The sequence below is a fragment of the Grampus griseus genome, assembly GCF_964374135.1.
Source record: "Grampus griseus genome assembly, chromosome: 5".
Classification (NCBI taxonomy): domain Eukaryota; kingdom Metazoa; phylum Chordata; class Mammalia; order Artiodactyla; family Delphinidae; genus Grampus; species Grampus griseus.
In genome coordinates this window covers 63,350,717-63,375,676 of record NC_138998.1, presented here as the reverse complement: position 1 = coordinate 63,375,676, position 24,960 = coordinate 63,350,717, and the positions used below count along the sequence as shown (strand labels likewise).

The 24,960-nt window shown below is 43.5% G+C and overlaps 2 protein-coding genes across 2 annotated transcripts; both read right to left on the bottom strand.

Moving 5' to 3' along the window:
- Positions 1–4,702: 4,702 nt before the first annotated feature.
- On the bottom strand, positions 4,703–14,511 carry LOC309822525 (histidine-rich glycoprotein-like). Its single transcript, XM_082654386.1, is given in 10 exon segments — positions 4,703–4,908; positions 5,706–5,801; positions 6,912–7,013; positions 8,881–8,961; positions 9,958–10,124; positions 11,496–11,586; positions 12,350–12,376; positions 12,378–12,449; positions 12,452–12,467; positions 14,294–14,511. Coding segments are annotated over 9 exon segments (816 nt in total). The 5' UTR covers positions 14,488–14,511; the 3' UTR covers positions 4,703–4,908; positions 5,706–5,735.
- Positions 4,903–5,720, bottom strand: LOC309823130 (histidine-rich glycoprotein-like; the record flags this gene model as incomplete). The annotated part of the gene is given in 5 exon segments (XM_082655296.1): positions 4,903–5,245; positions 5,249–5,286; positions 5,289–5,568; positions 5,572–5,670; positions 5,706–5,720. Coding segments are annotated over 5 exon segments (705 nt in total). The 3' UTR covers positions 4,903–4,972.
- Positions 14,512–24,960: the final 10,449 nt, after the last annotated feature.

Below are 24,960 nucleotides of genomic sequence, written 5' to 3'. Positions count from 1 at the left end.
TGAAACATTACAACACTGGGGTTGTTGACCTGCTTGTTTGCATTTGGGGAGCATGTGGGAGCACAGAGCACATTTCCTGGTGATTGCACAACTTTGTCTAGCAAATCAGAGCAGACTCTAATAAAGGAAGAGAAAAAAACACCAACTACCTCTGTTATTCCCTTGTGACTTTCCCAAAGCCATTTATGAAGGTCACTGCACGTGGCAACAATGCAACTGTAGATACAATGTGCAGACACCTTTCAATAAAATTGCTCTGCATGTTAACTTCTCTAGCTGCAGAGAAGCAAGCTGCCAGCAATCATATTGCGTGCCTGGGGAGCCCATGCACAGCGACGTAGTAAGTGCTGGGGGTCCTACACCAGAATATTGGTGCAACTAAAAATAAAATATGGACATCCTTTCTGGTCTGTGTTCAAGCCAGCCTCTCTCCACTCACTTGCATTAGTTCTAGAAAGGAAAATGCTCCCCAGGGTGGAGGAGAGAGGGGAGAAGCATAAGAAGAGATGGGTTGGGTGAAGCCCTGCATCCCCAGGCCGTGCTTCTGGCTTGGTGTCTTTCACTACCAAGCCTCCGCCACCTGTCTGAGAAAGATGGGCTATTCGGGGAGAGGTGGTCTAAGACAAGGGCTAGCCCCTAGCAGAAGTTTGCCCTCAAGTCTTGTCCCCTCCCTCACAAAAAAAGTGTTTGACTTCTTTGTTGTTGATAGGGTCTCTAGCTTGGCAATTCGGTCTCCCTGAGAGCCCTTGGAAAAGAGGGTCAATGTGGGCTGAATGGCGGCCTTGTAGTGGAGTGGCAGGAACATTTCACTTGACAGTAATCCAACCTTGATTCCAATCTAGCTCTGCTCCTTAATTGCTCTGTGTTTCTGAGCAAGCCAGGGTCATATAACCTTTCTGAGCTTCAGTTTCCTCCTCTGTTAAATGTAGAATAGTATCTTCATGTTTTTTTTTTTTTTTGAGGAGTGAATGAATTAAGATATGTACAGGGCCTGGTAATTAGTTCTTATAAATTATAAACACATCTAGAGTGGGATGGTTAAGAATCCCTGATTTACTGAAGTGGTTTCAGGTGCATGGTGATAGCAGAAGGTAGATTCCAGTATGTGTGTGTATTGAGGCGGGGTCGGGGGTGGTGTAGGAAAAAAAAAAGCTAGAGGTGAAAGAGACTTAGGTAAGTTCTTAGGCTGGGAAGAAGGAGAGATGTGCAAAGATGGAGATGCTGAAGCTGGGAGAGTGAGCTGAAGCTGGGAGAGTGAGTGGCTGAAGGTGCACGGTCCAGGAGGACTCGGAAAAGAATACGAGGCTGATCGTGGTGATGTTTCAAGTGAAGACTCAAAAACCGGACTTGGAGGAAGGTGCTCAACAGACACAAACGTTCAGTTATGAGATAAATAAGCACTAGGGCTATAATGCACATCATGGTGACTATATAGCTGACACTCCTGTGTGATATATAGGAAAGTCATTAAGAGTAGATCCTAAGGGTTCTCGTCGCAAGAAGAATTTTTTTTTTTAATTGTATCTATATGAGATGATGGATGTTAACTAAACCTACTGTGATCATCATTTCACATTTATGTATATCAAAGCATCATGCAGAACACAAACTTACACAGTGATGTATGTCAATTATTCCTCAATAAAACTGACAAAAAATTTAAAAACACAGGACTTGGCAGCGTATACAGGAAATATAATAAGTAGCAAAGAATGTGACTTTGGAGGAGGCTGATCTGGGTTGTAATCCCAGACCCACAATTTACTGACTGTAAGATCCTAAGAAAGGAATTAAACGTCTTTGGGCCTCATCTTTCTTCTCTAAAAAATAGTAATGGTGGCAACCCATTTTTCTTTCTTCCTTGGAATACAGCTAGACTTCATTTCCTGGAACCACAGTATTGATACTCTAAGTATTCAATAACTAATATGACGAAAGCACTGACCAATCAGACCAGATACAACAGTCAGAAGAGTCACCAGCCATAGACAACTAGGGTGGCACCTGCTGAACGCCAGCCCTGCAGAATCACATTCCTCCATGAAGGCATGGACACAGGGAGTGGAAAAAGGTGAAATCCAGGAAGACCAAAAAAACACATAGCTTAATAACCCACAGAAGCATTTGAGCAGTGTTTTATAATTTTTATTAAGTCCTTTCACAAATATTGCTTGAGTTATTAAAACTACTTCTTGGAAAACATAGGATTGAATGCTCTCAATTCATTTAATTAAATGCATTCATAATATGCAAATAGTTGCTACAGGTGAATAATGGGGTAAGAAAGGATTCCTACTTACTTTAGGGACCTTACATTGTTCTAGAGGTTTAGACAATATACCACTGATTGCTCCTTTTCTAGATTTTTGTTGTTGTTGTCATATGATAGCTAAAAAGTATACGAATGCTTCTTTAATGTTTGTTATAATTAGTAAATTGTGGGACTTGGATTAGAGCTCAGATCAGTGTCCTTCAAAGTCACTCTTTCCTATCAGTTATACACCTGTATACAGTGCCAAGTCCAGTTGTAACTGAACAGGACCCTTTGGGGCCTTCCCAGGACCAGACCCCCACCGCATGTCCTCTGCCTGCCTCTTGTTTGTAAAAAGGTTTTAGTCTCCTAGACCTTCCCTGAGTTCCAAAGACAGATTCGAACAGTTACTAACTAGGGAAGTGAGGGAATGCAGAGGAAGAAAAATCAAGCCCAACATAATCTTATCCATGACTGTTAGTTTAAACTAATGCCTTGATTTATGACCCCAAACTGTCCTGTGGCTTAAACCAGCTGGCTCCAAACGGGCTTAAAATTGATGACCCTGGGAGGGTCAATTAAGAATTGAAACTCCTGAACCATCACGAAGGCTCTAAGAAATAATAAAATGCCTCCACCATCGCTGTTGCTCTCTCCTAGAAAGAAGTTAAGGGATCACAAGACCACCATTGACTAATTTGCTTTGCAGGAACACATAGATCAATCACAATCACCAAGAACACATCGAGTCACAAGATGGCGCCAGGATGTCTGCAACTGAGGTCTTACCAGGAAGCGAAAATCACAAAGATCCCCTCCCCTTTACTTTTTTGCCTTTCAGAACCTTGTACCCCGGCCAGCCAGGAAGATAAATTTGAGAAAAGTCCCATCTTCCACGCTGGCGCCTCCTCAACTAATAAACCTTTCTCTGATCCAAACTCTGACATTTTTTTTTGGCTTCACAGTGTGTCAGGCACACAAACTTAGGTTCGAAAACACTGTTTTTGAGTTTTCACTTGAAACACCACCGTGATCAGCCGTGTATTCCTTTCCAACTCGTGGACCGTGCACCTTCAGCCATCCCCTCACTCGCTCAGCTTCAGCTTCTCCATCTTTGCGTATTTCTCCTTCTTCCCAGTCTAAGAGCTTAGTTGCTTTCACCCTTAGCTTTTTTTCCTACCCCACCCGCAGCCCTGCTGTTAGAATCTACCTTCTGCCAACACCACACACCTGAAACTGCTTCACTAAGTCAGGTAGAGAGAATCTAAAGTCTTAGTAGCCTGTGTCTATGCTTGAGACTTGATTTGGGAAGAAGGAGAAAGAAAGAGGATCCAAGTGTGAGAAAGGAGTCTTTTGAGCAAAAACGAATAAAGACAAGTTATCTGAGACTAGAGTGTCCCTAGCCTGGGGAGAAGAGAAGAGAAGAACAGAGGACTTGTGAAGCAGAGGACACCTCTGTCCTGCTTTCTGGGGCTGTAGCTTGGAGGCAGCAAGATCTCAGGGAGAGACCAGCCATATGGTGTCTCTTGGCAGTCATGTCCATTAGCATCTTACGGAGACTCCTATATCCCAGTTTGGTACAGAAGAAGCAGATAAACGAGACCTAAAGAGAGATGTGAACAGGGTAGTAAGCATCCCTCAGCTGGGGGACCTGGTGGATTAGTGATGAAGAATCAGACCTCTGGGCTTCCGTGGTGGCGCAGTGGTTGAGAGTCCGCCTGCCGATGCAGGGGACACGGGTTCATGCCCCGGTCTGGGAAGATCCCACATGCCGCGGAGCGGCTGGGCCTGTGAGCCATGGCCGCTGAGCCTGCGCGTCCGGAGCCTGTGCTCCGCAACGGGAGAGGCCACAACAGTGAGAGGCCCGCGTACCGCAAAAAAAAAAAAGAATCAGACCTCCTTCTCATGCCCACCACCCAAACACCTTGGCACTATGAGAGTAAAACTCGGCACCACTTCGTGTGGGAAGTAGCGGGAACTCCAAGAAGGACTGAGGTTAAATTTCCCATTAGCTCAGTTAGGACATCAACCTGAAATCGAAATTAATTTGTTCCAAAAAACAAATGGGCTGGAAAAAACAAGTGGAAGAGAATTTGGGTCCCTTTTATAAGAATAATCCTTTAAGTGAGAATACATTCCTTCTTGGTAGGCCCAACCTCAGCATAAGTACTAGTAGAGAAAAGACGCTAGAATTAAAGGAGTTCAGGAAGAAAGAAGTTCTGAGGATCAGAGATTTGCCTCAAGTGATGTAATAGGCAGTGATGGACTTAACTTCTAATCTGTAGTGCTGAGATCTTTCCTCTCCTTTCCAGTTGTCTCCCTCTTCTCATGCCATTTCCACCCCCACTCACATTTTTCCTGATGCTGAGTATGAATATAAGGTTAAAATAACTTGTCATTTTGCATTTATTACTGGTCACATTTTATTTATGTTTCTAATCTAGGACATGATTCATTTTTCCCATCAAGGAAATCAGATTTTACTTATTTTTTTATTATTACTTTTTTAAAAATTTATTTTTGGCTGTGTCGGGTCTTCGTTGCTGCGTGCGGGCTTTCTCTAGTTGAGGCAAGCAGGGGCTTCTCATTGTGGTGGCTTCTCTTGTTGTGGAGCACGGCCTCTAGGCACGTGGGCTTCAGTAGTTGTGGCCTGCGTGCTAAATAGTTGTGGTACACAGGCTTAGTTGCTCCATGGCATGTGGGATCTTCCCGGACCAGGGATCAAACCCGTGTCCCCTGCATTGGCAGGTAGATTCTTAACCACTGTGCCACCAGGGAAGTTTGGAAATCAGATTTTATTTTAGAACTGTATATGCAAAAAAACTTTGAGATTTGTAGAAACTCATTCTTGAATTCTCCTGGACATGATTCAGAGGCTGATTGGGGGAAGGCCTGAATCTCTGGCTGTAGGGGATTATTGTGGTTTGGCAATGAGAAGCTGGGAAAATTGGCTTCGGGAAGAGGGAGAACTTCACCTGTATTTAGTGGAGGGAGTCAGTGAACATATTCAATTTGTCTCCAATGGAAGGTCCTTTACCTGGACCTCTTTCTTCTGAGTGCCTAGGTGGTGGGCCATGGCCTCGGCGATGGTGGTCTTGGGGACCTTGGCTATGGGGTGGTGGGTCACAGGGTCCATGGTCGTAGAAATCATGGCCATGGGGATGGTGTCCATGGGGATGGTGACTGTGAGGACGATGTGTGTGTGGATAGTGCTCACCTGAACTATGATTATGAGGGGGCCCATGGGTCCCACTGGTGTCAAAATGAGGGTGATGGCATCTTGACCCTGGAGGGGGCAATAGTAGAGGAACTCCTACTCAAAATGGTGGACTGTCTGAGTAATTTTTGTCTTCTAGAGGAGGTGGGCATCTAAAGTTATGTGACTCGTGGGGATTATGGTGATCTCTAGATCCATTGGGCTTAAATGGAGTCCTGCCAGCAGGAGAATGCTCACCAGAGTGGAGGGCATGGCCCAAACGATGCTTCACACCACTTCACACCAGGAACGATGTATGTTCCTGGTGAAGGACACAGAAGAGTGAATATCATCCTGTAACACAAAAGAAGTTAGATGTTTAATTTAATTTACACCAATGGTTTCCAGACTTTTGGATTTCACAACTAATTTTAAAAATAGGAGACCCAAAAAAATGGTTCCTCGAATTCTTATCTAGCCAACTTGGCATTTAAAATATGAACAAAACTATCATCTACCACCATTATTATTTCACAATAGGAATAATACTTTGATAACACGAGTCAGAAAGTTAATCTCAGAGTAAAGGATACTCCTTTTGATGGAATAAATGTTGTATTATGAAAACTTTCCTTATTACTATTCTTCTCATTTCAACATAATCTGGTGAAATTATATTATAAAATGATACTCATCTATAGATCAACCTTTGGGAAACTAGTGCTTTGTAATTTATATTCTCAAGAGTTGAAGCTTTATGGTACAAACATCTCCTACTCCTAAAGGATGAGCACTTACCTCTTTGCACTTGTGGAGCCATGTTCATGGTGACAAGCCTGCCCCCTCCATTTTGGGGGTGAGGGTTGGTACATGGACATTTGGATTATACTCAGGGTTTTTTTTTGTTTTTTGTGTGTTTTTTTTGCTGATGTAAAAAATACTGTGAAGAATATCTTGGTATAGAACAAAACTTTCTGGGACATATGTAAAATATCGTTTTGAATCTTATTTCATATACCTTTATATAGTAAATTTTAGGCTAATTCATTCTTCTTAGGTTCTATGCCTAATAATAAAAGCTAGGAATTATTAAGTGTCAGCACTGGAATCCTGACTACAAGGGCCACTTTCAAATTCATTAGAGGTTGATTGAATTGATCATGATTTTACTTTTCTGGCAAATCTTACCCTCAATTCTTGGGGAAAAATTCATACTTTTTGTGTCATATCAACAATTGTACTTTCCCAGGGGCCTATTTTCTCTGTATTTCTCCTCCCCCCCATCTCTCATCCATCATCTCTCTCTCTCTCCCTCTCCCTATTCTCTCTCTCTCTGTCTCTGTCTCTCTCTCTCTCACACACACACAATACACACCGACAGCCATAAGAACAAAATACACTATATGTGTGAAAATATCACTTAGTTTGGCACTGCTCATGACAAAGGCTACTTAAGCAACCCACCTTAAGATTGAAAACTTCACAGTTTATGACAATGTCTTTTGGGGTTTCCAAGTCAGAGTCTTCTACGTCATAGGACAAATTTGCTCTGCAGAATCCAAAGATCTATAAAGAAGAGATAAACCTGTTAGTGTCTGTGTATGTGTATTTGAGTGTGTGTGTGCAGGTGGTAGGAAGCTGCCCAGCTCTTGTTGTGAACTTCCCGACATTTGGGAAAGGAAAACAGGCTTTCGAAAAATCAGGGTAATATTATCAAATATCTCCATCAGCTATTTAACCATTTTTCCTAGTCAACACTTCGGGGAAAGTGTACGTTCTGAAGGGTTTCATTCCAAGTTGCAGTGGTTCCCTTCCATGAGTGGTCCCCCGCGCTGGGCTTCCCCATGGGCTGTAGGAGGAACTCTGCATCATTGATACCTTGCCTTTAGCCCAATCTTCTGCAAGAAGACCTGAGTTGCCTGTGTCTAGAGAGAGTGAAGAGTGGTGCAGAAGAGGGATTTGCACAACCTAAACCGGGCCCTTGGAAGAAAATGTTGGGAAGAAGGGAGCCAGTATAAAAGTGGGTTTGCACAGACTCTGTCAAAGTGACTGTCTGCTGGCCCTACCCTAGGTACTGAGGCTACAACTGGTTGGCACCGCTATGCCCCAGAGGCCCCAATACCCAGCTGTCAACGTTAGACTAGGACAAGAAGAAAACTCTTTTTTTAGAAGAGACTGTTAAGCATTGAGGCTCTGAGTACAGTTTTGGAGTCAAACAGACCTATGTTAATCTTGGCTTTGCCATTTACTGGTTGTGAGTTTAAGCAAGTTACATAAAATTTCTGGATTTGTCTTTGTAAAGTGAGCACAATGCTAACTATCCACACGTTGTGGGAAGGCTTAATTAAATGAGATAATATGCTGGAAAACACTTAGCACTGAGTTCCTCTTCTCCGGCTGCCATGTTTCTCTACTGGGTTTGCATTACCTACACCAAGATAGGGGTTTGTTGGGGATGGAAATGGAGGAGGTGGGGTGTCTTTCCTGGTAGCTATTAAGCAGGATTCTAGAACTGCTTGAGGTTGAAAAGTTGAACAGTGAGAGAAGGAGCGAAGGAATGCCTTCTTTCTTTCCGTCCTGGAGAATGTGTTATTAAACCTCAGAAAATTCCTGGACTTGAAATCAAAAAGCCACCATTAACATCCTGTGTCCTAACACTTTCTAGCTAAGTGCCCTTAGGCAAGTGTTTAAACTTCTAGACCATCTTGTTCCAGGGAAATGGAGGCAAACACTTGCTTCTCCTCAGAGGGCTTGTCACAGGGCTCCAACGAGGCAATAACATGGGTGCTTTGTAAACTGTAAGTCACCATACAAATGCTGAGTGTTATTAAGGAGATCTTCCTGCAGGTACCTGAGTATCAAAGTATAAGTGACTAGGGGAGCAATCCCATCGATTGAGCAACTGGAGGACTGGATTCTAACCTCAGCTCAGCTGTGAACATCAGGCAGGGAGGGAGACGCAAGAGGGAAGAGATATGGGAAGATATGTATATGTATAACGGATTCACTTTGTTATAAAGCAGAAACTAACACACCTCCCTCTGTTGAGCCTCAGTTACCTCCTCGTTTGTCAAATGGGGTCACTGAGTGGAGTAAACGAGGTGAAGTGAGTGAAAGCACCCTTGGGTGTCAGTTCTTAATACAAGCAAGTTATTAGTTTTAGCTAAGTCTTTAATCCTAATGGGTAAAGAACCTGGTGTTGAGGTATATAGCATATATAATTCTATAATATACATGATACTCTCATGATTCACTTAACTTCTCTGTGCCTCAGTTTCCCCATCTGTAAATCGGGAATAAAAATAGTACCTCCTTCATAGGGTGGTGGTGGGTTAATAAGGTCACATATGTAAAGCACTTAGAAAGTTGCCTGGCCCATAGTAAGTGGTCTCTAAATGTTACCTAGTATTTCACAGAGGCTGATTATACTCACACGAGAGTGCCTGGGAAAGTGGTGACTGGAGCAGTTCCTCACAGAGAAGTCCAGGTAGTAATTGGTTCTTTCCCCTCCTCTCTAGAACAAGTTGAATCCAAGCAGTTTCGGGACGTAAAAAGCAAAAAAGGCAGTGGATACCTACGATCCAATATTCAATATAGCACTATGAGGATTCAAAAGCCCCAATATGTGCCATTTTTCTGATGGTCTCTGCCTGTAAAATATTTATCACATAAGTGATAAGGTGAATACTATTTCATTGAAACGTTCAACTAACACAGACGTAATCGAGCACAGTGTGAAAAATCACCCTTCCTGCACCCCAGCCTCCCTTTCTCAGAGGTACCATTATCATCCACTTGATGAGTTTTTCCTTCAAGCCTTTTCCTAAATATGTTGCACATGTACACATATATCTAATTATTTAACATAAATAGGATCATATTCTAAGTATTGTTCTGTAACCTGTTTTTTCCATTAGCAATGTATCTTGAGACACTTTCCAGGGCATATCCATCCAAAACGTTGTTTTTAGTAATTACGTTGTATTCATTCCATTGCTTGGATGCACCGTAATCTATTTAAGTTCGCATTTTCAAAATGCACAACAGACATCAACTAGCTGCTCGACAAGACCCCTCTGGGTGGGAAGCACTTAGGTCCCTGGACTGGGAGGCAGAACTGCCCCACTCGAGCCACACCACTGGGTGTGGTGAGATAGGCGCTCTGAGTCTCAGTCTTCCATTGTAATAGAAGGAGGTTAGGACCTGATGATTTTAATGACTCGCATCATCTTATTATGCTCTTTCTTCTGTCTTTCCCTCTCCCTTGTTTGGGTTTTCCCTTTTCTCTGTTAGATATTCAGATACACACACCCCAACTCCAAAGTCTAAAGAACTGAAGGAGGGCAGTTCTATGGTATCTGCTGCCTCTGCTGAGGCTGCAACAGAAGTCTCAAAGTAAAAGGCAGCTGGCCGAGCGAGGCCAGCGGAGAGGAACAGTGCTGCTGAGTTTGCACCTGCCAGGGTGGGGCCTGGGCCCTCAAACTCTAGCTAAACATTAGTGGTGATTCACAACTCTTGCAACCCTCTTCACTTTGTCCACTCTGAAAGAAGCAAAGTCACCATTCTCCTTTTTGTACTTCTCCAGGGCTTTGTCAGCTTGTTTTCTGTAGAGCTCTGTATCCGCAAAGAAATTTGAGAGTACGGGGCTGTCTTTAGTATTGACCAGTGCCGAAGAGACTAGAGAAAGCAGTTGGCAGCTTTGTGGTTACTGGGTTACAATGTCAATGCTAGGACTTAACACATATAAGCATGGCAGCAAGAATAACAATAGCTTCCAATTTATAGATGGACAAATTGAGGGTTGGGGAGGCTAAGTAACTTGTCTAAGATCAAATCAGCCAATCAGCAGCCACGTCTCTTAAACCCAGATCCTTCTGATGCTCAAGTCTCTGTTGTGACCCTTATTCACGATGCCCCCACCCCCATCACTCATAAAACGCTAATATATATATTTTGCGGTACGCGGGCCTCTCACTGTTGTGGCCTCTCCCGTTGCGGAGCACAGGCTCCGGACGCACAGGCTCAGCGGCCATGGCTCACGGGCCCAGCCGCTCCGCGGCATGTGGGATCTTCCCGGACCAGGGCACGAACCCGTGTTCGCTGCATAGGCAGGCGGACTCTCAACCACTGCGCCACCACCGAAGCCCTAGAACGCTAGGATTTTAATGACCTCTTCCTGTCTCTGCCAACGAGAGAGAGGCATCGTTAACAGAGAGAGGAGAAGGTACAGCTCAATCTTTCTTTAAGGCAACCTCCTGAGGGAGTTGCTTGACTGTTGAATTTTTATGTGTTGAAACATGTTAAGATTAATTATTTTAAAAGAAGTTCTGTGATAATTCTTTTTGAAAAAGTGAATTAAAAGAGCATGGAATTTAGAGTCAACACCGGTGGTAAAGGGTCCTGACTTTGCCACACTTTGGCTGTGTTCCCCGGGCAGGTCATTGAATCTCTCTGAGGCTCAGTTATTTTATCTCTAAAATAGAAAGGATCATAATCTTTACTTCATAGTCTTGTTGTGAGATTAAAGGAGATAATATATCCTTTTTATGACTGCTTTGTGAACATACATAACTTTCAGATGTTGATGGCAATACTCGAGTGCTAAGTACTTTGCAAAGTGTACTACACAGACAATTTTATTTAATTCTGAGAAGGAACCAAAGGGATAATATTATTGTTATCCTCATTTTACAAAGGAGGAAAGCTTGAAGTGGTTAAGTAACTTGCCCTCAAGACCACACAACTGGTAAGTGATAAGGCTGGGATTTAAACTCAAACAAATCTGACCCCAGAGCTTATGTTCTCTATGATGATTCCATACAGCCTCTTGTAAATTTCTATTTTTATATGTTGAATTTATTTAAAAGAAGGTGTGCCAGTAATAGGAAAACCCCTCTCTCTTCTCTTCTCAGGAGAGCAAGTAATAATACGTCCACAAGGGCAGGAACCATTTCTGATATGTACTTCATAGTCTTATATGATGATACCACTGTAAGATTGAATTTTGTATTAATTAGAATTAATTAGCATTTTAACAGATGATCATACCAGAACTTGTGGTGCAGTTAAAGTCATTCACTCTAAGATTCTGAGACCCATCCAAAAGTGTTATAGCTATTACCTTACATTGTCCAATCACCTGCAAGAAAGAGGGGTTTATATTATTGCCTACTGCTTTCCTCAGGTTGACACGAGGGAACAAAAAAGTGAGGCAACATACTCCTACTAACCATTTGAAATTTGTCTGTGCTTTCTCTCACCAAACCGTCTCTCAAAAACCTGTATTTTCTTAGCATATTTCTGTGATCTGGATGCTATAAGCATCCAAAACCCTCATGAGAACCACGGAGAAACTGTTGAAACAGATCATGGCCATACCCCAAATATTTGCAAGGGAAAAAAATGCTAAAACCCCTGGGCATGTAAACATCTTATTTTCTGGAGTTGAAATCTTATATCTGTGCTCTTTCATCTTTGTGTCCTCCTCCTGTGGCAGGGAGCCTGGGCTCTGAGTACCTGCGTGCAACGTGCAGAACAAGACCCTATTCCTCATGGTGACTTCAACTAATCCCTTTGGCCATTTCTGTTAGTGGGACCAGTATTCATAGGACACGGTTACAAGTTCATAGGTTCTTAGACGTTAGGTGATTTGCTGAAGGCCTTACAGCTGGTCATGCTATCACATGGGACCACAAGCCCCACTGACTTTTCTTGAACTGGGTTCCAGGGTGTAGCTCTCAAGAAAATATTACTCAAGGTCAACACAGTCTTCATGAGCCAAGAGGCAGAAGCTGCTCTTACCCTTTTACAGTGTTAGCCCAGGTATGCAGCCACCCTGGGCAAGCACAATAGACAGAAGTCAAGAACGCTAAGAGGAGAGGAATGGAACCGTGTTTACTTACGATTTCAGATGGACGAATAGAAACAGCTTGGCTCACCGTCAGCCCAGTGTTTCCTGGATAGGACTGAACAGTCAGATTCTTTCACATCCAAGACTAAATACTAGACAGCTGTGGATCCCTGGGGAATACCAAGAAAGCAGTGTGTGGGTAGCATGTGGGAGCCCAGAGTTTTCTTCAAAAAAACCCCAATCTTTTTATTTCCTAAATAGAATTCCTGCTCCTCTCCAAGTCATTGCAGATGTCCTACCTTTGCGTCATTTGATCTATTTATTTAATAAAACGCTTCAGAGAGTTACTTCTGAATGCTCTTTTTAACTGGTCACAATGTTGCTTCTGCCCTTGAACTTTCAAAAGCAATCACTAAAAAGCAGTGTTGGTTTGGATGGAGGTGTTGAAGGTACAAGCCTAGAATATAAGTGCTGACAGTCACATCACGGCCTCCAATCTGTATATGCAGTCGTGTCCTCTCATCCAGCTCTATTCCTGAACTTGGATTTCTTGTCTTTTTTTGAAAATATAGATTGACTTTTTTCCCTTTTGGCTGCACTGCGTGGCTTGCAGGATCCTACTTCCCTGACCAGGGAATCAAACCTGTGCCCCCTGCAGTGGAAGCACAGAGTCTTAACCACTGGACCGCCAGGGAAGTCTCAGATTTCTTGTCTTGATTTCAACTTGCCCAAAGCTAAATTCAGTCTCTTCTCTTACAAACCAGCTCCCTCTCTCAACTTCTTTTGTCTGGTCAGTGGCACCATTAATCATTTATTGCCTTAGTCTTTGTCTTAAAGAATGTCCTGTCCTCAAGGCTTGAATGGTCTTTCTTTGAAACATCTCATGTCTTTTCTTTACTCTCATTGCCCAGATTCCCACTGCCTGGGGCTGCTCCTCATGTCGTCATTCCTGAACCAGCTCCTAGTTGTGTCCCTGCTCCGGCCCCTATCTTCCCAGGTACAGGGAGATCCGCCCCCCCACCCCCACCCCTTCCCCACTGCCACTCAGAGGTCGCACTGTGCTGATTCATCCTGTGTCCTATGATTCATCCTGTGTCCTACACATGTGGCAGAGAGCCTGGAAGGGGGCGACTGGTCATCAGATTGCTAGTGGAATCCTAAATCCCTCCACTCTCGTTCTCTGTAACCTTTAGGGCCTTGGTTTCTAACACTGTAACAAGTATAAATATCTCTGCTTGTCCTCTTTGGTGCCCCATGGTCTCGCCTCCCTGATTTCAGTGGTTCCACCGAAGGGTAGGTTATTTCTGGGGTGGTGCTGGAGAAGCAGGACTGCCTCCGTAATCTCTATCAAGCCTCAAATGCACTCCGAATAAACATATAACCTAAATGAAAACAGTAGGCTTGCTTTCTTCAAGCCTACGGTCTCTCTTCCAAGGTGATGGCTGCTCCAAAGCCCACAGAGAACTGCTGGAACCCCTCTGCTTTTGCTCCGCTTCTCCCTAACACCTTCCTTCCTGATTCCCTACCCACATAGAGGTGGTATGGCTGGCATTCTCCTGGAAGGCCATTACACAAGCCACCGTCCTATTCAAATCCTCCTCACCCTTCAGGACGCAAAGGAAGCCTTCTCCCATCCCATCGAAATAGTCCTTTTATGAGATCACTCCTGCATCTATACCACTCACTTGGTCACTTGAATATACCCCATCTTATGCAGTTCCCACAGTTTATTCTAATCTTTCTCTTACAGTACTGAGCCTTTGACTGGGCTCTGCATAAGTGTTTACAAGTACTTACAGGCTGTTTCATAGTTAAGGACATACTAGTAACAAACATTCATCTGAAGGAAAAAAGAACAGTCACAGCAGCCCACAGATGAAACAGAAAACCCTGCCCAAAGCCAATCCACTGTGCAAAGCAGCAGGCTTAGGGGCTAGAGTCTCAGTTGCCCCTGGTACATCATCTCCCCACTCAGCTCTGCTATGGGCAGCGCCACAGCATTTTGTCCAAGTGGACATCAGCGACCCACAGCAACTGGAAAAGGTAGCCATCCCACCGTCCTTTATTGATCAGGTCTAGAGCTTTCCCAGCCACGGGCTCCGCAGCATCACAGCCTGTGGGACTCACAGCACAGGAATGCTGCAGTGGGATCAAAAGGATGAAAAACAGTGCTGCAGTGAGTAACTTCATTTTGTTAAAATGTGAAAACCATTCTTTGCTCTGGGATACCACAGCAGAGAAGTTTATACAGATTTTCTAAAACACACACACATACACACACGATTGATTCAACAAAGTCTTTATCCGTTTTTGTTATGTAACTGGGTATGTTCACCTTGACCCCTGGTTCACATATCAGTCAACACGCTGTAAATGATTAGTGGGTCCTGGGGACAGAAAGTTGAAACATGCCACCAGTGAGTGGGTGAAACTGTGATCTGCACAAATCTGGTTATTACTAGTAGGTAGCAGATCCAAAGTGTGTTTTTGGCCGTAAGCACTGCCTGCATTGGTATACGAGGTCGAGTCAGAAATAATTTTCCTCCATCTGCCAGCCAGAAATCTCCGCCATCAGTCCCTTCTTTGGATTGTGGCACTGAAAGTCCTCAGTAGAATGTAGCTGCATTATTGAAGGGAGGAGACATGTTAAATGGTTAACACCATAAAAGGAAGACAGTTCAGGTAGAGGAGAAGGATTAAGAGGCTGTCGCTTTGAAGTCAGATCTGAATTTCAACCCTGGGCCTGTTACTCTCTTACTGTGTGATGCTGGGTAAGCTATAAAACTTCTCTGATCCTTAGTTTCCTCGTTTATAAAATAGGGTTTAAAAATCTCTCGGCAGGCTTGTGTGATGATTAAATAAGAAAACATGCATAAAAAGTCACCAATACAATTCTTAGCAAAGATCCAGGTGCTGAATACATAATGCTATTTTATTACTATAATTAGTGTGACTGGGAAGAAGTTGGGGGCACACTCATGTCATTCCAGTTCTTTGTGACCCTTAAAGTATGCTAAAGAGAATTAGTTCATGTGGAAGAGGATGGTGGTGAGGGTAGAAGTCAAGCCATTCTATGCCCATTCCAGAGAAGGGGTTAGAGGGACTAGACCATTGGGGGAGGGGCTCAGCACTGGAGGACAGGGCTGCGATTAAGCTGCTTCCCCCCACCCTCACTCCTCCTAAAAAGTCAATATTGGCTTCCCTGGTGGCGCAGTGGTTGAGAATCTGCCTGCCAAAGCAGGGGACACGGGTTCGAGCCCTGGTCTGGGAGGATCCCACATGCCGCGGAGTAACTAGGCTCGTGAGCCACAACTACTGAGCCTACGCGTCTGGAGCCTGTGCTCCACAAAAAGAGAGGCCGCGATAGTAAAAGGTCCGTGCACCGCGATGAAGAGTGGCCCCCACTTTCCGCAACTAGAGAAAGCCCTTGCACAGAAACGAAGACCCAACACAGCCAAAAATAAATATAAAAATAAATAAATGAATAAAATAGTTATCTATTAAAAAAAAATAAGTCAATATACCTGCAGGGATCCCTCATGCCAGCAGAGATCAGCGGCATCAGAAAGGACCAGAGAGGGCTTCCCTGGTGGCGCAGTGGTTGAGAGTCTGCCTGTCGATGCAGGGGACACGGGTTCGTGCCCCGGTCTGGGAAGATCCCACATGCCGCGGAGCGGCTGGGCCCGTGAGCCATGGCTGCTGAGCCTGCGCATCCGGAGCCTGTGCTCTGCAACGGGAGAAGCCACAGCAGTAAGGGGCCCGCGTACCGCAAAAAAAAAAAAAAAAAAAAAAAAAAAAGGACCAGAGGGAGTCAGCCCAGCTTGCTTCCCCACTACCAGGGACTTAAACGGCATCTGCCTTCCTCCCCACTCTCTTCTCTGCGGTGAGTCACCCGAGATGCTTTTCAGAATCCTTACTTCCAGGCCTCCCTCAGAGCAATTAAATCAGGATCTCTGGAGATGGGTCCAGGTGTTGGGAGTTCTTCCAATGTGCAGCCAAGGCTGGGAACTGGTGAAGCTCTAGACAGAACCTGCATGGAGGGAAAGAGTTTGAAGAGAGAAGCAATGGGGACGGGGGTATGGAAAGCAGACCTCACTTCCCAGAGTCACAGGTTGGTTTAGCAAGTGTTAAAAGGGGAAGAAACCCATTTCGGATTATATTTGAGATTGAACTTTTAATATTAGTAACACTAGCTTTTAAATATCCAAACAGGACAGCTTCAGTGTAGTTTAGAATGACAGGATTAGTATGGAATCTGGCCAAGATGTTACTAAGCGGCTCCAACCCAGGGTTGGAGGTGGAGAAAGCCATTAATTAGAACAAAACCGTTTTATGTTTCAATAAGTTGAGCTCCTTAATGAGGCTTTTCTATTATTGCTACACTGGTCACACCCAATATGGAGCGCCCTGGGTGAGCTAAATGCTGGTGGAGGGAAAGAGATGGGAACGCTGAGCGGATGGGAAAGGGCACCGAGGGTGAGAATCAGCTTTTCCTACATACTCTTGTGCTGAGACCTAGGGGTAGTCACTAGAGCCATGAATTCCCTTCCGCTCACTTTATTGAACCTGAAAGACACATACAGTGCTAGTGATGCGTTGTGTTTCTTGCTAGACCCTGATTGAAATAAGGCCATAGCCACCACATAATACCCCTACTTAGTCATTTTTCCTTCTTAAAGGAGGCAGGTAAGAGTAATAGAGTGTGAATATTGTCTATTGCTCTTAAACAAATTATGCCAAGCCCTATGTGCCTCTTCTGAGAAACAGCTGCCAGGAGAGAGGACAAGAGTTACATCTGTACATTCCCTGTTGTATGAGTTTGCTAGGGCTTCCAGAACACAGTACCACAAACTGTGTGGCTTAAACAACAAGTTAATCTCTCACAATTCTAGAGGCTAGAAGTCCAAGATCAAGGTGTCAGAGGAGTGGTTTCTACTGAGGCATCTCTCCTTGTCTTGTAGATGGCCATCATCTCTCTCTGTCCCCACGCGGTCTTCCCTCTATACTCATCTGTATCCTAATCTCCTCTTCTTATAAGGACACCTGTCATAGTGAATTAGGACCCACCCTAATGACTTCATTTTAATCTAATTAGCTCTTTAAAGACCCTATCTCCAAATACAGTCACATTCTGAGGTACTGGGGGTTAGGACTTCAGTATATGAATTTTGAGGGACACAATGCAGCCCACAACACCTGTCCAACTTCAAAAGATATGTGTATATGTAAATGTCTGCAGACATATATGTGCATGTGTCTATATATTATACATATACACACATATAATATTATATTTTTATATTACGTAATTTTTTAAGTGAAAAAATTGGGAATAAATATAATCTGGGCCCTTAACTTCTCCTCTGGGAAACAACTTTTAAAGGAATCAGAAAGTTCCCCAACTTGGACCATGTTTGGTTCTCTCCAGGATTAACCACAGGCCACAGGTAAATGTCACTTTCACCTACCCCATTGCTAAGTGAGTCTATCAACTCACTTGGGACTTGGAGAGTATTCAGACAGGTTAAAAAAAAAAAATTCCACCTTCAGGCTGAAGGTTGTGCAGACAATATCTGACCGATACTTGGTGTTGAAATAATTATGGAATAAGGGGAGAGTGAAACTCTGATGAATCCCAGTCTCTTGATATCCCTCAATTTTCATCTTATTTGATCAAAAAAATCACAGTATGCTTTTGCCCAGTGTAAATAATTAACAGAAACCTCAATTACATAGAAGTTGGGAGACCAGAAGGGGGAGCACTCACGCTCTGTGACAGTAGCAGAGCTCAATAGGAAGAAGAGAGACTTCTTTCGTGGCAACAGCTCAGCCAATGGAAAGCCATGGGCTCTGTTTACTACAGCCCTCCCAACTTCCTTTTCCTCTTTATAAGAGTTTTCCTTCCCTTGTTGTTTGGGGACTTCGCTGTGGCTCACCATAGTTGCAGGCCCCAAATTGCAATTCTCTGCTGATCCCAAATAAACCCATCTCTGCGGTAGAAATATCTGGCAATCTATTTGTTTCGGGTCAACATTTTGGTGGCCTGTACAGGGACCAGAGAAGACACCCAACAGCTCCAGGGTTGGTGAGCAAACAGGTGTGGTATCCACAGTTGAGCCCATTGCTCCTCATTGCTTTTCCAACCCCGGAGTTTGAAAGTGTAGCTTTCTCCTGGATCCGAGCTCGCACCCTCTTTGCTTTTGAAGCTCCAGGCTTTATTCAGTATCTATTTGAAGGTTTCCTCTTTCTCCTTAAGGCCTTGTTCTGTATGTGAAATTGGCACTTCTGTCTGATTTGAGATCAGACTGTTTCACTGAAACTGGCTAACATTCAGCCTATTCCTTTTGGAACAAAGGCTGCTTCTCCTGAAGCTGGATACCCTTTGACTCATTCCTTCGGGAACAGGGGAATTTTTTTCTGAATCAGTGCCGAGTTTTTCAGCCTTTTGCCTTTTCCTTTGGAATGGCTGTCTTCTGGAGACTGGCTTTAAAAAGCCTTTGGTCTAGATCCTTCAGGACAAAGCTATCTCCTTAAGACTGGCTGGGATTGGCTTGCAAGCTATTTGAATTGAGCCATTTGTTCTGTAAGCTATTTGAGCTGTTTGAAAATTGTTCTTTACCCTAGAGAAAAACCTCTAAGAAATGGGCTCCCAGTTATCTAAGTATTTTGAGGGTGCCCTCACTACAGGGATTCCAGATGATTTTATGTCTAAACACCAGGGTCCTTCCTCATGTTCATTTCTAACTAAATAAACGGACTTGACCAAACTCAATTTAGAGTACCAATGGCCATTGTGGGGAACTTTTGAAATTCACAAAATTTAATTTCCTTAAAACTGAACTGGTCTTCCCTGGTGGCACAGTGGTTAAGAATCCACCTGCCAATGCTGGGAACATGGGTTCGAGCCCTGGTCCGGGAAGATCCCACATGCCGCGGAGCAACTAAGCCCGTGCACCACAACTACTGATCCCGCGTGCCACAGCTGCTGAAGCCCACAAGCCTAGAGCCCGTGCTCCGCATGAAGAGAAGCCACAACAATGAGAAGCCCTCATATCGCAACAAAGAGTAGCCCCCACTTGCCTCAACTAGAGAAAGCCCGTGCACAGCAACAAAGACGTAACGCAGCCAAAACCAAAAACCAAAAAAAACCAAACTGGACTACAATAGGTCAAAAATTTCCAGAACTGAGTGGAATGCTTATTTCAGTTGGTATTTTGAGGCTTCCCAACTATTATCAGGAGTCTGAAATTACCTCTGCAAAAGATTAACTGAGGCAGACAAATGATTGAAGAAAGATAAAATGGCTCCTGAAGCCTGAGGCTCTTCTTCCTTGGCTTCTTTGTCTCAGGCTCTGCCTTTGGCACCATCTTCTTCTTTCTTTTCTAGGATGCCTATGCCTCCACTATACCTTCAAATCCCTCACAATAATTCTTCCACCAAACTTTCCCTTTTCTCTGAAACTCTCCCCACTCCCTTTTCCTCTGCACTTGTCAGATCCTGTCTTTTTAAAATTAAGACTTCTGAGGATCCAGAGGCTAAGCCCTTAATTTCTTACACTACGTGGGCTAAAGCTGAAAGGCAAGCCGTAGTCAAAGACCTTCCCGAAGAAACTGAAGATCTCAGTGATCTGCTGAGGAATTTAATATAGTCATTCAGACTTATCAACCTGGTTTCTGTGACTTTTCTCAGCTAGTTCATATGCTCATTGGTGAAGGCCAGGCCCAGCACTGGATGAAAACCGCTAATTAGGAAAGTCCTGAAAGGTCTCTAGAGTTACAGCTGGGAATCCAGCCTACTAACTTACTATGCGATCAAGCTCAGGCAATTGCTAGGCAACTTTATGAAGCAATTCCTAGGGCTTTTCCAAAGCCTGTTGATGGGAACAAAATTCAGGCTTGCACACAAAACTCTGATGACCCTGTTCATGAATATTACAGTAGGCTTCAGAGTCTGGTCTTCCTTCAGATGTAGATTCCACCCGGGTAGCCTTTAACTCTATGTTTATTAATGGGCTGAATGAACCAGGACCTTTCCCTTCTAGTAAAAAGGACCAGGATAGAAGGGAAACTATGTCCACTCCAGATTCAGAGAATCTGGCAAACCAGCTCTCTCATACTCTAGATGAGTCACCTCCAGGGAAGACAGCCAAAATCTTAATCTTCCCACGTGTAAGGGTATATCCATTCGGGGCACATAGAATCCCAGACAGGTTACAAAAGTTCAAAGACTGGTTAATAGGTAAGAAAGCAAGAATAGATGCCTTGGAGTACTAAAACAGTTCAAATAGTGGGGATCTCCAATGAACATCAAGAGGTTCCTGTCTCTGAACTCTTTGCCTTTTGTTTAGGCCTTTTGAGAGATACCCACACTTTTCTCCTTAGTCCCTCTGCTGTTATTTATTTATTAGGCTGAGACTTCTTAGAGAAGTAGCATGCCTGAATGTCTTTGTCCAAAAAAGGGGAAATAATTCTAGAAAATGGACAGTCATCATCAAAGTTATCCACCAGGTGAATTAAATGATCCTTTGACATCTTTTTTTTTGTTCCATCTCTGATAATAGTAGAGCAGATTCTGGAAACACTGATCATTTTTCCCTATTGAATCAGCTACCATTTTCCTTATGGGCACAATCCACAGTGTACTTCCCATCAAGATTCAAATAGATCCCTCAAGACCTCTTCCCAGAATTAATACCCTATTTGTAAAGAAGCCCTTCAAGGCATAAAGCCCATAATAGAAGATTACGAGGCTCATGGTTTCATTGTCCCTTGTACTAGCTCCTGTCATACTCCCATTTTACCGGTGGGAAAAACCTAAGGACCAAGCGTGGAGATTTGTCCAGGACCTCCGAGCAATAAACAGCATTGTTATCCCTCATACCTTACTAACATCCATTCCCACCGGAAGTAAACTTTTTACTATAATAGATTTACGCAGTTCATTCTTTAGAATTCCAGTTGACAAAGCTGGCCAATACCTTTTTGTCTTTACTTGGGAAGAAAAACAGTTCACCTGGACAATAATGCCTCAGGGTTATACTGAGAGTCCTTGTTTCTTACAAATCCTGAAGGCTTATCTGGATGATGTAAAGTTCCCCAGGGGTTCTACTTTGTTGCAACAGGTGGATGATTTGCTTCTTTGCTCTCCTTCTCAAGCCTCCTCACAGGAAGACATCATCCACTTGCTAAAGCTTTTAGCCTTAAAGGGACATAAGGTTGCCAAAGAAAAATTGCAGCTTGTCCAAACCCAGGTTTGATATTTAGAGCATCTGATATCAGAACAAGGACTACACCTAGATCCAGATAAGATTTCTTAGTGTCCTAAGTCCCCTTAGACCTAAAACTAAGTGCCAACTGCAAGGTTTTCTTGGGCTAGTTGGTTATTACTGAAATTGGATTCCAAATTTCTCTCTTAAGGCCAAACCTCTATGATTTGCTCAACAATAACCCAGTTCAATTTTATGGGAAGAACTGGATGACACAGCCTTCAAGGCCTTAAAGAAGAGTTTGATGAACTCTCAGCTGACTTTGGCCGTCCCAATTATCAGATTCCCTTTTTCCTTTCTATATACGAAGAGGAAGGGAATGCCTTGGGGTACTCACCAAAAAGACAGGGGCCATGATAAACTCGCAGGGTATTATAGCCAGCAGCTTGATTCTGTGGCACAGGGATACCCCCTTGCCTTAGTGCTATTATGGCTACTGCCTTTTTGGTTAACACTACTGAGAAAATCATTGTGGGATCCCCTTGAACCATTTTTGTACCTCATGCAGCAGAAGCCTCCTGAACTCTCATCACACTCAACATTTCTCAGCCAGTCGCCTCACCTCTTATGAGGTCCTCTTGTTAATTGTTGCTTACACAACTCTTTTACATTGTAATAACCTTAACCTGGCTACTCTTCTCTCCTGTCACTGATGAAGTCCCTCGCAACTGCTTAACGCTGACCAACCACCTGACCCCTCTCACGATCTGTAGGAAATTCCGTTGGGTAACGCTAATTTCTCATGGTTCAACAATGGGTTGGTTGTATTTAAAGGCGACAATGGTGGATATTGTGCTGGGTATACCATTACAACTCCTTTTGATGGTATTGAGGCAGCATCTTTACCTATGGCTACTTTGGCCCAATAGGCTGAATTATATGCTCTTACAGGGGCTTGTCCTTTAGCCAAGGACAAAACTGCCATACTGATAGTAGATATGCTTTCAGAGTAGCTCATGATTTTAGAGAGTTGTGGGGAAAATGTGGCTTCCTTACTTCCATGGAAATAAAATTTAAGAATGGTCCCTACATTTGGGAATTATTAAATGAAATACTTTAACCTGCTGCTTTAGCTGTTATTAAGATCCCGGGGCATTCTAAACTGGACTCTCTGGAAAGTAAGGGAAATTTACCTTGCTGAGATTTCTGCAAGCAATGCTGCCCTTAAAGGGACCAAGAGTAGCCAAACCTCTGTCATGGTCCAAAGGGATATTTCCCCAAACGATAATTTAGAAAAACTGGCTAGAGAGGCCCTAAAACTGGGCTCAGAAAAACAAGATTTTCAGCGATTGTTGATTTTATAAAAAGAGAAATCTCGAGATATGGGAACATATGTATATGTATAACTGATTCACTTTGTTATAAAGCAGAAACTAATACACCATTGTAAAGAAATTACACTCCAATAAAGATGTTTAAAAAAAAAAAAGAGCTCTGGTTTGGACCGAATAACAACACAGTCCTACCAGAGATTCTAAAATTCCTACTCCTTACCACTGTATGTGCATTAAACCATTGGTCTCCTGACAAAATGAGAGCCTTCATGAACCAATATTGGTGGGAAAACAATAAGGTCGAAAAAAGTGCCTACCTCACTTGTCCCACTTGTCCAAAGTGCAACCCAGGGAAGCCTGTTTGTATTGTTCCCAGACATTTTAAACTGCCAGATGGACAGTTCAAGGCCTGGCAAATGGATTTGACGCAACTTCTCCATCTAATGGATATAAATATATTTCAGTCATGGTCTGTATGTTTTCACACCAAACTGAAGCCTTCCTTTGCAGACAGACTACTGCCTCTTCTGTAGCTAAAGTCCTCCTGGAAAAGATTCTCCCTGTCTGGGGAACTCCTCTCAAACTTCATAATGATCAAGGAACACATGTTATTTGCCAGGTATTTCGACAAACATGTGCTGTTTGGTCGCTTTTACAACACTTTCATTGGGCTCACCACCCTCAATCCTCTGGTTTGACAACATCATGAAGACTCAATGGGAAAAATCTGTAGAGGTCCTCCAACTACCCTGACCAAAAGCATTGCTATTGGTCCCGCTAAATCTCAGATCTGCTTATCTTGGAGCTCATAAATTCTCACCCTTTGTGATGGTCACAGGACACCCAATGAACCTGGCTCCTGCTTCTTTTGCCCCACAACTGATAAAGGAGAACTATTCCAATATCGCCAAGGCCCTAATTGTTTCTATTAAAAATAACCATGTTTTGGTAAGGTAATCTTTTCACGGTGTGCCCTCGGGAGAAAAAGACCTTAAGCATCACGCCTTGCAACCTGGAGATTTTATCTATTTTGAAAAGACGTCTCCAGAAGAACTCTCCTTCAACCTCATGGAAAGGCCTCTATCAGGTACTGCTAGCCAGCTCTTGTGCCACCAAACTCCAAGGAATAGACTCTTGGATTCATGTGACACACCTAAAGAAAGAACCAAACCCTAATTGGACCTGCCCATCATCTGGTGACCTGAAAGTAAAGATTTCCCAGAACTGAAGCAGATGACAGCTGATGAGACAGCTTTCCCAGGATAACCAGAACAGGCCTGTTGGAAGCTTGTTGCCAAAATTTTGATTACAGAATGCTTCAGATGATCTCCAATGTCTAGGATCTTGATAAAATATGAACTTTAGATAAAAAGGGCCTGAGAGTTCTCCCTCCTACCCCTTCTTGTCATTTAAAGGTGACCTTAATAGGTTTCTAATCTTCGTACTTTCCCTTCGATTTGAGACACTACACCAAGGAAAGGTCCTTCCTGACACTGGATGACAAAAAGCCATTGAAACTAGAATACCTGACTCTTGATCAGTGATGCTTTCAGAGAAAGATCTTGATTAAAAGGGGAGAAAGGTAAAAAATTAATAAACAGAAACCTCAGTTCATAGAGTTGGGAGACCAGAGGGGAGAGCTCTCACCTGTGACAATAGTACAGTCCTATAGGAAGAAGAAAGACATTTCTTTCCTGGCAAGGACTCAGCTAATGAAAAGCCATGGACTTTTTGTTTAGTATGGCCCTTCCAACTTCCTTTTCCTCTCCATGAAGGCCTTCTCCTTCGCTTGCTGTTTGGGGGATTGCATGTGGCTCTCCGCAGTTGCAGACCCCAAATCAACCCTCTGCTGATCCTGAATAAACCCATCTTTGCTGGAGAAATATCTTCAGTCTATTTGTTTTAGGTTAACCTCAGAAAGATGAGGACATTCTTAAGTAAGGCCCTATATCAGAAACAATTAGCTAAAAGTAAGAAGTCATTACAAAGAGAGAGGCAGATGATATGAGAGGCATCTATCCATGGCATGGGGCCTTGGGTGGTTTAGGAGGGATGCAGTCCAGTGTGCAAGTGAACAGTTAAGTCTTATTTCCATTTCCGGGCAACATGATGAGACCAAGAGGA